General features: G+C 39.4%; 1 protein-coding gene across 4 annotated transcripts in view; it reads right to left on the bottom strand.

Annotated features, from left to right (window-relative positions):
* Positions 1-43: 43 nt before the first annotated feature.
* Positions 44-17,301, bottom strand: part of ZNF827 (zinc finger protein 827) — a 126,081-nt gene continuing 108,823 nt past the window's right edge. For 3 of the 4 annotated variants that reach the window (XM_030564394.1, XM_030564395.1, XM_030564397.1), the window contains 6 exons: positions 14,644-14,781; positions 12,880-13,048; positions 11,250-11,416; positions 7,358-7,549; positions 7,088-7,265; positions 44-1,910 (listed from right to left, as the gene is read on the bottom strand). In XM_030564394.1, coding sequence (XP_030420254.1) covers positions 1,103-1,910; positions 7,088-7,265; positions 7,358-7,549; positions 11,250-11,416; positions 12,880-13,048; positions 14,644-14,781 — 1,652 coding nt within the window. In that variant the 3' untranslated portion in view covers positions 44-1,102. Of the gene's footprint in view, positions 1,911-7,074; positions 7,266-7,357; positions 7,550-11,249; positions 11,417-12,879; positions 13,049-14,643; positions 14,782-17,301 lie in introns of all 4 variants that reach the window. The other variant, XM_030564396.1, reaches the window with a different exon arrangement.

Genomic DNA, 17,301 nt, shown 5'->3' with positions numbered 1-17,301 from the left:
TAAAAGAAATGTTTTCTTCCTTTTTTTTTTTTTTTTTTTTTTTCAAGTGAGGAACAAACTAGTGCAAGACTAAAGCACTGTGCAAAACTGCCTTTTTTAGTCTGAGCATTTATACCCAGAATTTATCCATATCCTTTTTTTTTTAATCCCCTTTGCTGGATTTAACCACCATAGAATTCTAGTTATACAAGTTGTTCCTGCAAACTAAAGGTAACCACTGCATTAATACAGTATAGATATATCTATATATATATGCCCTTTTAAAACAAAAGATGTACACTATGGGCCAGACTCTGATCTTAGTTACACCAGCGTAACTGTAAAGGATCTGGCCCTTTAAATGTGTGTATCTATAATGCACACACTACAGGCATGTATATGTATACACACACACACACACACACTTCAATTTCACACTCTCATTTTACAGTGCTGAAAGTAATTTCTTCCAGACCTGTTCCACCTTAATCCTCAAATCTTTACAACTGATGATCTGAGGACAAGGCACCAAACACACTATAGAAAACTGCAAACAGCACTGAGCCAATATACCAATCCTCACTGAACCAAGCATTGCTCTTCTTAACAATCACAGAGTTACAAAATTCTAAAATGAAAATGAGGGTTGGGGGAGGCAGAAGGAAGGAGGAAAGTAAATGAAAAGGGAATTTAAAAAAAATAATTATTAAATAAGCCAATACAAAGGATGTGCAAAAGCAATGTCATGGCACACTACAGACAGGTTCTCTTTCACACATTCTCACTCACACACGAACCAAAAATAAAACGCATCAATATGTAATCTTACAAGTGCTGATTGCCATTAAGGACACTCTTGTTCAGCTTAACAAGACAAAATTGTTTCTTAGATAAGAGTATTGGGAACATGCCTCTGAAGGTAGAAGTATGCAGTAGGTTCACCTCTCTGAAGATTTAATAAAGCAGCTTTCAGGTCAATGCAATAAGTATACACACAGAGCCATTTTCTAAATCTTACTAATGATATATAGTACAAGTGTTCATACCTCTTCAGTCTAGGTTTTGCAGCAATGTATACCTGCTGGGTTTGTTGGGGTATTTTTGGTACAGAATGTAATTGTCCTCAGACAGTTTCTGCCCTTTCTGTTAGTCCAAGGTAGGCGAGGAAGGAGTGTTTAGGTGAGGTGCCACCTAGAGGTGCAGTCTGAGGTCTGGGTGGATGGAATGTGATATCAAAGTGGTTCTTGGGGAAAAACATTGTTAAGGGAATGAGATGGGCAAAATCAGAGTTCCAGTATTTATCAAAACACAAAGAGGTGCCATTTATGGCCAAGGCCTTCACTCCCAAGTTTGGCTCTGCTCCACTGCTGTGTGCAGCTGACATGGCCACCGTTTGCAGAGCCTGGGAGGCAGACATGACTGAGAGGGGTGACAAGAGGTTCCTAGAGCTATTGACTGTTAGGAGAGGGCTAGCGTGCTTAGAGGTTGAATACTGGCCCTTCTTCTCTTCTTCGGGGCAGTCCCCATTCTGGTGCTTCTTCACGTGGCGGCTGAAGACAAAAGGGTGGGTGGTCTTGAACAGGCACTCATCACAGCTGAAAGTCTGGCGTGGAGCATGCTTCAGTTTCTTGTGCAAGTTGAGATTGTCTTTGCGTTTGCAGCTGTAGCTGCACTGGTCACAGTGAAAAGGGCGCTCCCCAGTGTGGACACGCACATGCTCTATCAGTTTGTTGGCTGTCTTTGAAAGATAGCCACACTGGTCACACTTGTAATGGTTGCCAAGACGATGTTCCCGGATGTGCATTTCTAGCTCCAGCTGATTTGCTTTTACTGTCTGGCAGATCCGACACTTGTACTCCATCTTGTAGTGGGTCTTCAGGTGGCATTCCATTGCTGCAGGGCGATTAGTGGAGTAAATGCAGAATGGGCACCTATCAAAAGAACAAAACCAAAGAAAAGACTGACAGTCAGTTCAGAATAGAATTTTTTCACCTTTTTCTACCCAATGACATTCTTGATTTAGCTTCTCATTCAATCCATTTGAGTCTAAATACAGGGCAAACAAAATTATTTTTCAGTTCATTTTAGTATATTTTGCTCTTCTTAGCCTATGCCTCTAGAATAAAAATGTATGAGCAGGATGATTTACTACAGCAGGGCTAACTTAGTCCTAGGAAAACATTGATTCATCCCACAAAAGTGCATGTCTAATCTTACTTCATCTCTTAATGGAAAGGGAGTTTGTGCAGAAATGTATGAATGTCCACTTGTGTAAAGTAAGAATAAACTTGCCATGCACAAAACCAAACACATACAGAAAGAGAATGTCGGGAATTCCTTTAAAATAGCTTTCAAGGATAAACTGACAGTGTACCAAAAGAAACAACAGAAAGTTGGTTTGTTAGTGGGAAGTTCAGTCAGTACCTACTCTGTTTACCACACAAACGAAAAGATAACTTACTAGTAACTGTAGTTTTTTTTTCAAGTAGATTGTACTGATCCCCACTCCTGGCACTGAAGACAAAACTCAATGCAGAACACACTGAAGTCAGTAACTACTCCTTTGTGAAACTGAATGCCACAGCTCCACTCCCTTCACTTTCTTCCACTTACTCAAAATCTTTGATAATAGGACTAAAAAGAAGTGGGGTAGAAGGTAGGTCTATACAATCTATGCAAAGAACTACAATTTCTGGTAAGTAAGCTCTCTCATTTGTGTAGTGTCTGTAATTGGGAAATTAATTAGCAGCACTAACTCAAAATAGATGGGTAAAAGTGGCTGGCAGTGTTTGCCTGAAATACTCCTTGTTGGCAGATCTTGATACTGCTGGGGAAAATTGAGTGGGTTCTGCTGACTCATTGAAGCAAGTGACTCATTAGTCCACCTGGATATTAGGGAGGTGGTGGTGGTTCGCTATAAAGGGATGATCTAGGTTGTGGGCTGAGTAAATCAGGAGAGAGGAACCCTGAGGAACAACCCTATGTGGCTGAAGGTCGGTTTAAACATTGCGATAGTTAATTTCTTCATCAATAAAACCAAACCAAAGAAAGTGGGTGAGTTTTGACTCTATTTAGCATGTGTACTGTATTTGGGAGGAGGCTGGAGAAGGTAGCTGTTTGCAGTGGCTCTGAAGTATATTAATTAAATAAAGATTGCAGAACTATTCTCCCAAACTTGTCTTAGATCTACCTGCCAAGCTAAAAAGAGTAATGCTAAGTAAAAGTATGACTAGAGCTCCAGGTAGCAGCCTTACAGATACACAGAAAATGTATTCCATTTAGCACAATCGCTGAGCAGATACCATCTCTCCCATAGACTTGTTAAATCTACAATAAAAAATCTAGGAGACATACACAAGTTTAATTTTATCTAACCAAGTCACCCTTAAACATAGGGAGGAAGATGATGACTAACAAAAAGACAGATGGATAGTAGCAACCAATCAATATTCTTGGTCCATAAAAATATGCTGATCCAAAAAAGCAGCCTTGCAATGACGATGCCAAAGCAATTAACTGTATTAGAACCAAGGATTCCGATGTCAAGGCAGCACTCATATTTACCTCTCTTGGTGCTGACTTCTCTTTGGATCAGAATCTTAAGATTTCTTTCTGGATAAAAACTGGAGGAATAATGGTTTTCCTCATCTTTCGCTCCATCCTGGGTGTTGAACAGGAAGCAGAAAAGTACAAACCTATTTGATATTTAGACCTCTTTGGGTTTCTTGAATGCCTTCAGAACAAAGCTTTTTATCAGATTCAGCTCTCAACCTGCCTCTATATTGTGTAACTGAAGAAGGACAAGGAGATAACTTAGCTGGACTGCCAGAGCTAGCCTGATGTATGCAGTATGTAGCTTGTCTCTCTCACTATCAGAAGTTGGTCCAATAAAAGATATTACCTCGCCCACCTCATATGTCAGAGCTAACCTGAGAAACCTTCAAAGCTCCTTACATCAGGAACACTTGAGTCAAGATTCGCGATCTTTCCTGGCACAGAGAATAGATTCAGCATAGATTACACCCAGGGACAAAAGGCAACTGGTATGTGCAGCCGAGACAGATGTCGTGTTCTTGCAAGATGCATAATGTCTAAATCTGGTTTTCTTCCCAGATTCAGTCATCACATCAGAATCAAATACAGACCCTTGATTGATGGAACTATTGAGCTTGATACAATAGTTTGATTGGCAGATGGAACCAATCCACCAAAATGAGCAATGCACAGATTTAGCTAAACTAAAAATGGTTTACCTTATTGCTAATGAAAACTAAACCAGAAACGTATTAATGTAACATTTACAATACACTAACATTAATTTGGTCAACAAATACAACAAAAGGAGGGATGCAGGGAGTGCTTGTGTGTTGAACCTTACAGTTGAAACAGTTCTAACCTTACTGCCTGAAGCGGCTAGAACAAACAGAGGACTGGGATGTAAGTCCTTATATAACATCACATTGAATGTTTAGCTCCAGGAGGAGCATGCATGCATACCCAACAGTCACTATTTGCCTGAGCATTCCAGTTTTGACACAAAGGTTTGTGTGCACTCTAGAAATAGGGGTCTATACAGACAATTCTCAAAGGACAATGCTTATTTCTTAAAACTAATGAAGGTTCTTAAAAGGAAGATTGTAAAAGGAACAGACAAATTGCAATTTAATGCAGTAACCTATGACCAACTCAGACACGCCTACATAAATTTGTATTTTTCCTGGACAATTCTGAAACTCTTTCAATGTCCTCAGCTATGCACACAAATTGTATTATCTACATTATGAACAGGAAATACAGCACAAGTAGTTCTATCACAGAAAAGTAATTTAGACACTTACAGTCTGTTACATTGTAAGGACATTTCTGTGACCACTGCTTGGTCTCTCAAATGCAGCTCAGGCAAAGACAAAGTTCTTTTTTTGACTCATTACCAATATCTTTTCAAGCAAGTTAATCCACTTAAATGGTTAAAGAAAATGCTGTATTAGCAGAGGATATCAGGATATTTTGAAAGTACCGTATATACTCGTTCATAAGCCAATTTTTTTTAGTAAAAAAGGGACGCACCAGAGAAGGGGGTCGGCTTATGAACAGGTATAGAGAGGGAGACGTGGGACACTGCCTCTGCCCCAACAGAGGGAGCAAGGAGAGGCAGCACAGCCAAAAAGGAAGAGGCGGGGCCAGAGTCTCTCCACTTCTGGCCACGCTGCTCTCCCTGCAGCCTCCGAAGCAGCTGCAACTCCGGGGCTGGCAGGCTGCAGCCGTGCCCCTTGGCCCCACTCACCAGAGCAGGCTGTGGCTGTGCTGCCTGGCCCAGCCTGCTGGAACATGCTGCTGCCACGCCGCCCAGTCTGGCCCGCCAGAGCAGGCTGTGGCCGCGCTGCCCAGCCTGCCGGAGCAGCTCCAAGCAGGCCAGAGATATCCTCCCCTGGTCCTACCCAGATAAGGTGGGAAGGGATGGGAGGGGGAGAGTGTGGGGGTCCCCAGCTAGGGGTGGGGTCATGTGGGGGTGGTGGTCACAGGGGTTACTCCCCTAACCCCCAGCTTCTCTTCCCGCAAAAATTTCTGCACCAGTTGCTGTCCCGGCCTGTCGGGGTAAGCAGCTGGCATGCTGGGACACTTTGTTTACTTAGATTTACCTCTGTGCCTGCAGATGCTTGAGGTAAACAAACCAACTCGTCCATCAGCGGCTTATTCTGATGGCCTGGGAGCCAAAGTTTGCTGACCCCTGAATTATAGGGTCGGCTTACGAACGGGTCATAAAAATTTTCCATTTTTATTTATCCATCTTGTGAGGGTCGGCTTATAATCGAACCAGCTTATAACTGAGTAGATACAGTATTTGTTAGTGGTCACCTTTTAATTTATAAATTAATTATTAAAGCCTGTGACTAGCCTATAATTGAAAAACAATATTATAATCTAAGAAATGACTGAGGGAACATGTATACAAATGTACAGCTAAACTACTTCCTTCCTTGTTACATTTACAGATTCTGTATTTTTACAACACAGAACACAAAATTAATAATATGAAACAAAAAATACTGACACATCAATGCATTCAATACTCATGCACCTAAAGAGGACAACAAAAATTACCCAGAACTGAAAAGATACTTGGAGAGGGAAAAAAACCAAACCAAAACACTGGAGAATATCTGCTTATGTTATTCACCTGCATTTGTAAAAAGGACATTTCTTCAGGTATTAACAGGGAAAAAAACAGGGGTTCTGTGTATTCATTATGAGAACATCACTTCTTCCCACTCCCCCAAAAAACCTTTAAAAAGGAACAAAAATTAGGGATACAGAGTCTTGGGATACAAAAATCTTTTCCACTTTGAAAACAAAAACATGCATGATTACTGGTGAAGATTGCCTTTGCATTAGGAACTGAAAAAGGCAGTAGATAATTGGGAAAGTTAGAATGACTTTATACTTTGTTACATAAACAAAAGCTTGCAGACTGTATCTGAGCTAGCCTCAGGGTAAGCGCCTTTGGTTTTTAGTTTCTTTTTCTTTTTCACTTTTCCTTTGAAAGGCAGGCTGCAAACTAAGTGGAATAATTTTGTCTCCCATTACATTTGTGGCATCCACTGACCACTGCTTTCAAACCCAGTGGTTGGTTCTAAATTATCCTTTGCCATCATACCTACAATACACTTGGCAACAATTAGGCTGCTGGTGTGTGAGACCACAGCCTACCATCATGTCAAAAACACTGGTTCACTGTTTCCTTGTACTCCTCTGTCTGTCTTGTCTTTCTCCAGTTGTTGTCTCTTGTCTTACATTTAGATTGTAAGCTCTGCAGGGCAGGGACTGTGTTTGTACAATGCCTACCACATTGGGGTCCTGGTCCATGACTAGGGCTTTTAGGCACTATGGTAACACACATAAATAAATAAATAAATAAATACAATAAATTAACTACATTCAACCGAGAGGGCTGGGGCTATGTTACCCAATTAAAGATAAAAATGGTAGCCCTGACTTTGGATCATCAGACATTAACTAACCCCTTCTAAATTACTTCCTTTATTACCTATCCCCACATAGTACTGGAGATGCTTAACACAGTAAAAGTTTGTGTACTTGCTTTCCTTACTTGAGCCCACCGGTGGGGACAGTGTGGCATTTCTTGTGCTCCAATAATTGCTCAGGTGTCTTCATGAACTTATGGCACACGTCACACTCAAACATCCGTGTAATCAGGTGGATTTGCAAATGGCGCTCAAACATGTTTTTTGTTTTGCAGACAAAGTTACAGAAAACACATTCAAAACCTGAAAAATGAAAATACGGACACATATTACCCAAGTTCCATCCAGTTCCCTTGCTTGGAAGAAAGGAGTCTGTCTGTTTAACCAGCTTTTACCTTTCTCCGATTTCTCTTCAGTGTTCAATAAGGTCTGGCTACCAGGCACTACGGAAATTACTAGTAGGTTATTTGAACCCTTGGTTTTTTGGGTAACATCTGCATCTTCTTTGCTATTGGCAGAATCACTAAGTGCTGACAGAGATGATGAAGAAGGGCTGTTTGATTCACTGAGTGTTTTCCGCTCTTCACCTGAAAAACAAGAATAAAGTCCACTTGCTCATTAGTATAAGGGGAAAAACTCAACCTCTGTGATAGATTTCCAGTTATCCTATCCTATGTATTCATAGGTTCAAAAAAAGTGACTTGTGTTAAAAAGAGATGCAAAGTTATTTTGAACTCACAGGTGAGCTTGTTTAGTATAAATCAATTTGTTCTTAAGCATCATGGCTACATTGCCTCCCTTCTGCAGGGTCCTTACATATTCAGATAAGCACCTTTCCATTTCCAGAAGTGCTTAGGTGTCTTACTCCTATTGATTTCATCTTCATCTTTAGGTGCCTACATATCTGTAAAAATTCGGTCCTCTCTGCTTAGGTGCTAGTGCACTTAAAACTAAAAGTACCATTGTCATCTATTACATAGCACAACAAACTACATTTGAGATAAATTTGGGTTGTTGATAGCTGTGTAATAGTTTGTGTTATAAAGATGGAGTTTATAGAAGACTTCTGTGTTGCTGGATGCATGAAGTTAGTAGTCTTCTCTTAAGGATTGGTTATCATTAGAATCTTTTAATGAGGAAAAACTAATTTTAGGAAAAAGCAAACACACACACAGACTTCACTCAACTGGATATAGAGTTTGAATCAATCAGGGATTTCATGTGTGTACAATAAGCACATAACATTCCAAAGGGCGCCAATTCAGAAGAGCAATACATGCTAGTTAAGTATGGAGATTAGGTTGTCTAGATGTTATAGCATTGGACTGGGAGCAAGGAGGATTTGGGTAATAATCTGCAATGAATCTTATTTGGCAATAGGCAAATTATTGAACCTGTTTATGCCTCAGTTGCATAAAAAGCAGAACCTAACTAAAATCCTAATCCTAATATCTGATAAGATTTCTTAACTAAAGTCTGCATCCTGCAAACAGTAATGGACAGGCTTAACTCTAAACAGATGAGTAGTTTCATTAAGTCAGAGTTAGGTTACATACGAGGATCAGAGTTTTCTCAATCAGCAGCTAAATAGCTGAATTCAATATGATGAATGGAAAATATTTTAAGATAAAGAGTCATCAGAAGACAATAAAATACACAAATATTTGTAAAACTGGATTTGATATCCAATACTTGAAATATTTAAAACAAAAAATCAAAGAACCAGACAGAAAAACTCATGGTTTGGTCCTGTCCAAAGTTTTATTCTTTGCCTTTTCAACTGCTTTATTATCTTTTATATCTGTCTAAAACAAACTGTTCAATTTACACCATGTTTCTCTTAGGGGTAAAATGGTGATTCCATTTAACTGGAAATCAAGCCCAGAATAAAGCACACCTGTGTAAAATGAAAGCCTTCTTAACATCTGTGCCATAAGCATCACTTACTGAACCCAAAACAGAAGTTCAAAGCACAATAACTCCATAAAGAAAAGTGCTTCATTTTCACACAGAACAAAGACCTGCAGAATGCAGAAATGCCAAATTCTGACTCTTGGATACGGACTCTGGAAACGTAATTCATGGATGAGATCTGAAATTATTTTTTAAAACAGGGTACGTTAGAGAGGCCATCCTTAGGATGTGAGTTTCCCCTGAAACCCTCACACATTTAAATTTACTAGGAGACTCCTCTCCAGCTTTGCCCAGTACAGATTAAGTTTTCGATGAAATGCTGCAGTGATTGACCATAAAATATATAACTAAAAATAAGTACCTATAACCAGTGTTCACAGAGAACAGTTAGAGATGCATATGGATGCATAAAGCAATTTCTGAGTTTGGATTTCTTAAGCTCTACAAAGGTTTGCAGAAACACCACGTTGGATTTGTTTTATGGGCTTCATTTTAAAAAATGGAAGCCCTTAGTTCTCATACAAAAATGCAGGTGTAATTTGTCATCTGCATATTGCAGAAATTATATGCACAAATTGGGCAAATATGCCAAAATGGCTAATTACCTACCTATCTGCGTTTACCCGAACCTAGTTGCACACCAGTCTTGGGCCTCAAGTTTTTAAAATATGGGTCCAAATGGCTACAGTATTATTGGAAACATAGAGGAAGCAGGGGAAGGAAGACGTGAAAGAGTGAAAACTTACTCTATGGGTCATTGATCTCCTTAGAGAACAAAAAATGTGTAACAGAGGCATTTCCTAATTCTGACTGCAAAATGATATGAGCTTTTAACACAAAGACTACTGCACAGGATAGCTGATTCCAGAAGGTGCAGAAGCATATAAATCTCCAGAAAGTCTTTGCTGATGTCTAAATTGAGAATGCTACACTCCTACCATTTATGACATCAGCAGTAAAGCCCTAGGAATAAATGCAGGCTTATATAGAAGAATAATGGATACAAGCAACGTTACTTGTGCTTACCGGATGCATATATTTTAAACACAGCTTTTCAATATTTAACATTTTTAAAGTATATTTTTCAGCACTGGACACAGCACACTAGGAACTCATCTCCCACTAATTAATGAAGGTTTCACACATCACTTGTGCAGAGCTAAAACTGTACACGTTACAGGTTGTCTGGTCAGAACAGTGAGTGTTTGAAGGCACTTTCTTCATCAACAATATATATGCTTTCAGCATACTTTCAAGTCATAGTGTTTAATTTCATCAACAAAGGCTCCAATCCTTAAGACACTAGAATGGGACTCAGCAGATCTGGATTCAATTCCCAGCTCTGCTACAGACTTTCCATGTGACCTTGGATGACAATCTCCATTTGCCTCACCTGTAAAAGGGGGATAATTATAAGGGTTTTGTGAAGATAAATTCATAATGTTTGTGAGGTGTTCAGATACTATGAAGATGGGAATCATATCAGTACTTTGCACCAGCACAGAACCCTCTGTGGACTTTCATTGACTTAATGCAACAATAGAAATATGAAGTGCATCTATCTGCAAGTTGAGGGGAAAAAAATCCAATTGTATTCCTCATAGAACTGCAAAGCCAATACAGTGATGGAAGAGACAGATGAATTCATTCTCCCTAATATAAATGTCTACAAAATTGTCAGCTAGTTTCTGATGACAAAATCCTTATGATGGGTGATACTGAGAGAGAAATTAAGAGTTTTCTAATTTTCCTCTCCTTATATTATGCCAGGCTTCATTAGTTGGAATAAATATATGTGGTTTATTTGAAAATTGTCATTAATCAGAGGTAATGTATAAGTTCTTTTCTTCTGCTGGTAAGTGAACAGAACCAGAGAAACACAGAAGTCAAAATCACGACCTGTTCAATTATTTAATATGATGTCGGGACAGTAAAACAACAGCTGATCAGAGCTCTAGCAACAAAGGGGGGAGTGGGGAACAAACTCCAAATATTGGCACAACTCAGTACAATTTTAGTATATTAACTACATGCCCCAGATTGCAAGAGTGTAACACCCAGAAATCACCATACAGCTACTGAAGTCAAATTACATTTTAATAAACCAGCAAACAAATAAATAATAAATAAACCAATAACCTGTGATCTTGACAACTTTAACTTCATAGAAGTCCTTTATTTATGCCCCCTGACTGCAAAGTCCTTTATTTATGCCCCCTGATCTCCCCAAGCAGACTTCTCAACTTTGTGGGGTCATGACCATAATTAGTAAGAATTTCAGCTGAGGAAAGGAGTGTTGATATAAGTGTGAATGATTGCACTGAAAAATGGGGGGGAGAAGAGAGATCACAGGAGCAGAAAGTGTATTGTCACCTGTGTGCTTGGTGCTGACATGAGCCTTCATATCTGACTCTTCCATGGTGACAAAATCGCAAGCTGTGCAGCAAATAGAAAACATCCACTGCTCTTTATCCACGTGAAGGGACATATGACTGACAAACTGGACATTCATCTCTGTCTCAAATCCACACACATGACAGCTGCAGACAGAAGGGAATTAAAGAGAAAAAGAGTAAGAAACATTAAAAAAAAACCCATAACAAATGTACAAAGCTTCTACTCATTTTCATAAGAAAGCTCTTGCTTCACTAATCTCTTCTCTACTGTTGAATTTTCAATGGGAAATTCCTTTGCCGGCTGAACCGAGGGCCATGCCAACCTGATTAAAGGGAGGTCCAATGCAACAATCCCAAACATGCTATAATGATGCTAAATAATCATAAAGTTAATTAAAAACTACGGATTCCAGATGCTGCACATCACCTAGCTGAATCCTTCGGGCAATAAGATGCGCTGCAGTCTTGCCAAGATGTTTAGGAGGGCTGGTACACTGACAAACTGAGAGCTTGCTGCACTCTCCAGGAGCCATTCTCAAGCCCTGGAAACAGTTCCATGTCAGATCAGGATCTCCTGCAGAACTGCCTGACTTTCAGAATACAAGCAAGCAAAAATGGGATCAGGGATTCCTTCTACTTGACTGGACAAAAGCAATTATCACCTATGCAAATAATGGGCATTGATGCAAATTTTACAACCAGCAGATAACAACAATGATGTTCAGAGGTAATAGAAAGGAACTTATAGTTTAACTTTCTTTACTGTCTTCCTCTTGTTTTAATTAAGGCATTAATATTTTAAACAAAGCCAGAACACTGAAAACAGTCTTGTACTTGCAGAGGGAGGGACGAGATAATCTAACAGGGCTTGTGTATTTCTGATTTCTGTGACTGTAATTAAATCTGTTCCCACCACATAGATTGAAATAAGACTGATTTTGTAATCTATACGTACACTAGGGTTCATATCAAAGCTTGAAGAACATGTGATAGTGCTTACGTCAATAATAAATGCCTGAGCAACACAATTGTATCTGTACCATTCTTTTATCACTAATGCTCCTATTCTCGCCTCCATAATTTTGGCCTTCTTTATTATACAGAAACATTCCTTCACAAGTAGTTGAATTATAAAACATACTTGCCTAAGGCAATCAAAGAGAGAAATCAAATAGAGGAAATGTTTATATGTATTACAGAAATTTTAGTTGCAATGATTGAACTAATTGCATCAAGTGGAAGGCACTATAAATTACCGCAAATGTGTGTACACACCAGTAAATTCACATACATAAAAGGGAACTTATTAGATGTATGTTGAACATGCGATAAAAGTTCATGAGGTATTTAAAGGCCTATCTGCCTTTCAAAGCCATTTAAAAAGTGCACAATCTTTCAAAGTGCCTACCAAGGCCTGGAAGCATGACATAGCCAGCTGGGTTTTGTTGCTGAACATAAAGTCAAATGTGGCTAAGCCAAATACTTCAGTCACATTCTATCTTAGAACAAAAAAGGATCATCCTCATAATCTGTCTTTAGCATGCAGACAGGCATATAAGACATTTGTATTCTGGTCTCTCGTGTATGGCCCTCTACTGGGTCCTCACCTGTAATAATAAGGGTGCTTCTTTCCACTGCCTTCAGAAGTGACAGCGCTGACAATGTCCTCAGTGTCTGTACTCACTAACTTCACAGAATGGACAGTCAGGTGCTGGTTCAGATTAGCACGGCACTTAGCAGCATAGGGGCACAAATGGCATTTGTATTTTCTCTCTTCTGAAAAACAAACAAATCATCTCGAGTGTGTGTATCAGTCTTAAGTGAGGTATTTTAAAAACCTCATTTCAAATATGCAAATATGCTTGGGTTAAAAAGTCTGAACAGCTGTTAGAATCATCCAGGCTGACACATTTAGAAGGTTAGAAAAGAGTTATCAGGCTTCACAATAGTAATTTATATAGATAACTCATTTTCAGCTAATTTAAGGGTATTTTTGAAATTTGGTCTAAGGATTGTATGAAGTTTAATACAAAACTTTTTGTGTTGTGGAAAACCAGTGTAACTGCAGATCTGAGAATTTCCCCTCAGCCACTATAGATTCAGGTCAGTAATGTGCAACTCATTTCTTCACCTAGCACTTTTTTTTCTGTAGGGTTGAAGTTCTTGAAGGTGGTTGTGTGCATATTATCTATCTTTCTATCTATGGAGTTTGATGCTTATTTACCAAAACTTGGAGAAAAGCATCTGTATAGGTAGTCAAGTTCGGAACGCAAGTTAGCCAAAACCCCTCGAAGAACAGTAAAACTAAATCCAAACCAAACTCCTCAGCAGTTTCTGATGCTTCACAATGTTTAAATTAACATCTCTAAAACTTGGCGACAAAGTCATCACACACAGCAGGTCTTATTTTGTATTTACTTGTTTAAAAAAAACAACCAAACATTAAATTGCCCTTAAAACCTTTCCTCTTTAAGAAAAACTGCTTCACTTTTGGAATACAATAATACAATGTGCAAGCACTAACAGAGAGAAATTCAGAATCTGGCTAAGACAAAAAATCACAAAACCACAGAAAACACCATTTGGGGGTTTTCTAGCATGGTCATACTAAGTGGTACTATATATACCAGCATTATATGAACAATATTTTTCAGCACTATGTTTGAAATTCTTGTTTCCTAATCTTATTAATCTGTGCATTGCATCTCAACACATTTGTCCTTTGGCCTGAGCCTGAGACATTCTCCGAAAAAAGCGTGCACCATACACTGGCTGCAACATCTGATTAGACAAATCCTCTGTATAAAACTAGTGGGCATCGAGTCAGACCTTCAGCTGATTTTAATAGATCTAGCTCCACTGATGTTATGGAAAAGAGTGTTGTAGAAAAGAGTCATCCTCTACTCCCTTCACTTGAGCTAAAAGTTCATGAAGGTGAACATCCCAGAAGCTAACTAATATTTGAAACACTACGGGCTGTCTCTTCTGCTGGTCACTAATGTTTAAAGAGCCGTTCATATAAACAAAACCAAAACAAAATACAAACTTTCTTCCTCTCTTTAGAGCCCTGTTTACAGGCTTGCTTAATTGGTGGTAACCAAAAGGTAGTTTGATATTGTCAGAATCTGGCAACTGGACAAATTCTCATTTGACCATTTGTTTTCTAAAATGGATGATGGTTGGGCCATAATGAATTAGGTTAGCCCTTTGAATTTTTAGCCCAGTTCTACTTGTCTTCATCCCAAGTGAAGGGAACAGAGGACGTCTCTTTCCACACCATTGTGTTTCCTTGCAGTGAAACTTGCCTCATCTTCTTCTTGCAACAAACTTGCGTGACACTGTAAATGAAAACACCAAAGTGTTTGATTTACCTGTGTGCAGTGAGAGATGTCGGGACAATGTCTGCTGTCGGCCAAACACTTTTCCACACACGTCACAGGGAAAGAGCTGGTCATTAAATTTCCAAGATGGCAATCCGTTTCCTGCATCCAACCCTATCCTTTCTGTGTCTATACCAAAAAATGCATAAATACATAGTCTTATTTTAACTTAAAGAACTCTTAGATTTCATGCCATGGACTACTTTCATGTGTCATGTAAAAGACAACACTCTTAACCCTACTTTGCTGTTCATGGTGCATGAGTTCACATGAACTCTGAAGCAGAGATTAATTTAATCTGTAACCTAAACTGCAAATATTCCTCTGTTCCACAATCCATAGCAATTTCAGCTTCTGATACAAAATCCCAAAGCAGGGCTTGCACAGAACGAGAACATCCTTGGGGACCCTGGCAGAACACGAAAAAAGCAATGTTACAGATGACTATAAAAGAATAGTATAGACGGTAGCAATAATCTGATAAAACCTCAAATCCATCCTAAAACTACGAAAACAAAAAGGCAACAAAAAATGCATTTTCATTTTGTTTTTATCCCTACAAAGTCAATAAACTGGCTGCTGTACAGACTATCCTAAGGCAACTGAGGTTCCACCACACCAGTGTTACTCCTCTCAGCTAGTATACAAGGAATTTCACACCACAGTAGGTACTGTATTTTTTCCCCATCAAAAGCCTACTGTAGCTCTGACTATTTTGTATGGCATCTTTCCAACAAACTGTATTGCAAAACACTTTAGAGTTACTATAAAGTTGAAGAGGCAAACCATAAACAGTAGAGAAAGAGGTACAGGCAAGAGAGAGCAGAGAAAAGCACTGTAATTCTGTTTTTCTAAATAGATCGTTTCACTGGCCTTTTCACTTCCCCTCAGTGCTTGGGGGGTCTCTCCTTTGAGGCATTGGTAAGTTTTACACTAATTTTTATTATTCACTTTCTCAGGCAATGTTTTCAAACATTTTCATTGGCTTACTTCTGACAACTGGTCAGTTCAAAACTGATTGCAATGTTGCAAAGGCAGCAGTTAAACTAAGACAGCAAAGCGAGATCATCAGTTGATGAAGGTTGAATTGTGGTCCATCCTGCTCCCAGGGCCCTTCGGAATCAAAAACTTTCAACAGCTTGGGGAGTTCTGCTTGTCTTGCACTAAGAAGCTAGGGACCAGGAGTGAGTCATCTTTAGAGAAGAGGGAGTTTTAACTACTTTAAGACTAGATGGAATCTCCATTAGTGAAAGTGTGTTCCAGATGACAGAAAATGCAGAGGTGAAGGCTCTCAAACCACCAGACTGAGGGGAGGGATAGAGAAAAGAGCAGTGTTAGATCTTAGGGAATGAGGGGGAGTAGAAATAGATAATGTTCACAGCAAGGCTACAGAGGGCAATTTTGAACTGGAACCCACACCACCAGCCCAGAGCCCATACCCTCTCCCACACTCCAGCCCCCGAGTCAGCCCAGTGAAAATGAGCAAGTGCATGAGGGTGGAGAGAGCGAGCAACAGAGGGAAGGGGGATGGAGTGAGTGGGGGCAGAGCCTCGGATAAGGGGTGTGACAATGGTGTCCCATTTTGTGGGAGTAGAAAGTTGGCAACCCCACTTCATACATGTCAGAAGCCGAGCATCAGCATGCTATGTCAGAGGAGATGCTTTTACACAATACCTCGTTAAGCAGGAGGAATTCTACACTTAGAAGTACACAAGATCAAATAAGGAAAATGTATTGGGTAATGTATTCGGCAATATTTTGTTTGTTTTGTTTAAGAGCCATAATTTCCAGTCAGCGTCCCTTTGACTAAAAGGCCAAGATTCAGTGGGACTTTCTACTCTATTCTACACCATCTGTGGGATTCTAGATGTACCATGTGAATAGCTACATGTCAAAGACTATAGAACCAGTGTGTGTTTATTTAGAGCAATAGAGGAAATCTGGGTTGGGATTTCCTGTTAAATGGGCGCTGGGGGAGGAAAATACAGTATGACTCACCCAGGAGCTGAGATGAGACACAAAGGCTGAGACATTGTAATGTCCTGTAGGGCTCAAGTTATCACTGCAAGTCCCTGTCTGCACAAAGCTATGAGGCACTGAACCATGAGCAGTAAACATCACACTAGCATTGGCAAAGCTCCCATGAACCAGGACTCCCTGCAGTTGCAGGTTTGGTCTTCTTGTCTGTGCCAATTCTGTTTATAGAACAGAGCTGGCTGGGCAGCTTTTCAGTTGAATGAAAAATTCCAATACTTGACAAGTTAAGAAATAACAGAAAGGCTCTCCAGTTGGGAGTGGGGAATTTATGTAGTTATTATAGCATGTTTTATTGGCGGTCACACCTATCAGCACCACCACAGTTACATGTTATTGGTTTGGGGAGTTTTTTGTTTTTGTTTTTGCTGTGATACCATATCTATTTTTTACAACAGGGACTTGACATTTGATAGAGGCCTTTGGATGCTACTATAATATAAATAAATAATAATAAATTTTTCTAGTGAGATGACTCATACATCTGTGAAATCAGTTGTCATTTTGTAAAAATTAATATGAAAAAGAATGCAGACCATATATGTCACAACTTCCAAGAACATCAATAAACAACTCATTTGATTATATTCTTGAGCTCAAAACAATGAACATTTC

This window comes from Gopherus evgoodei, chromosome 5, assembly GCF_007399415.2.
Source record: "Gopherus evgoodei ecotype Sinaloan lineage chromosome 5, rGopEvg1_v1.p, whole genome shotgun sequence".
Lineage (NCBI taxonomy): Eukaryota > Metazoa > Chordata > Testudines > Testudinidae > Gopherus > Gopherus evgoodei.
Note: the sequence above shows the minus strand (reverse complement) of the source record. Positions and strands in the feature narration are given on the sequence as shown.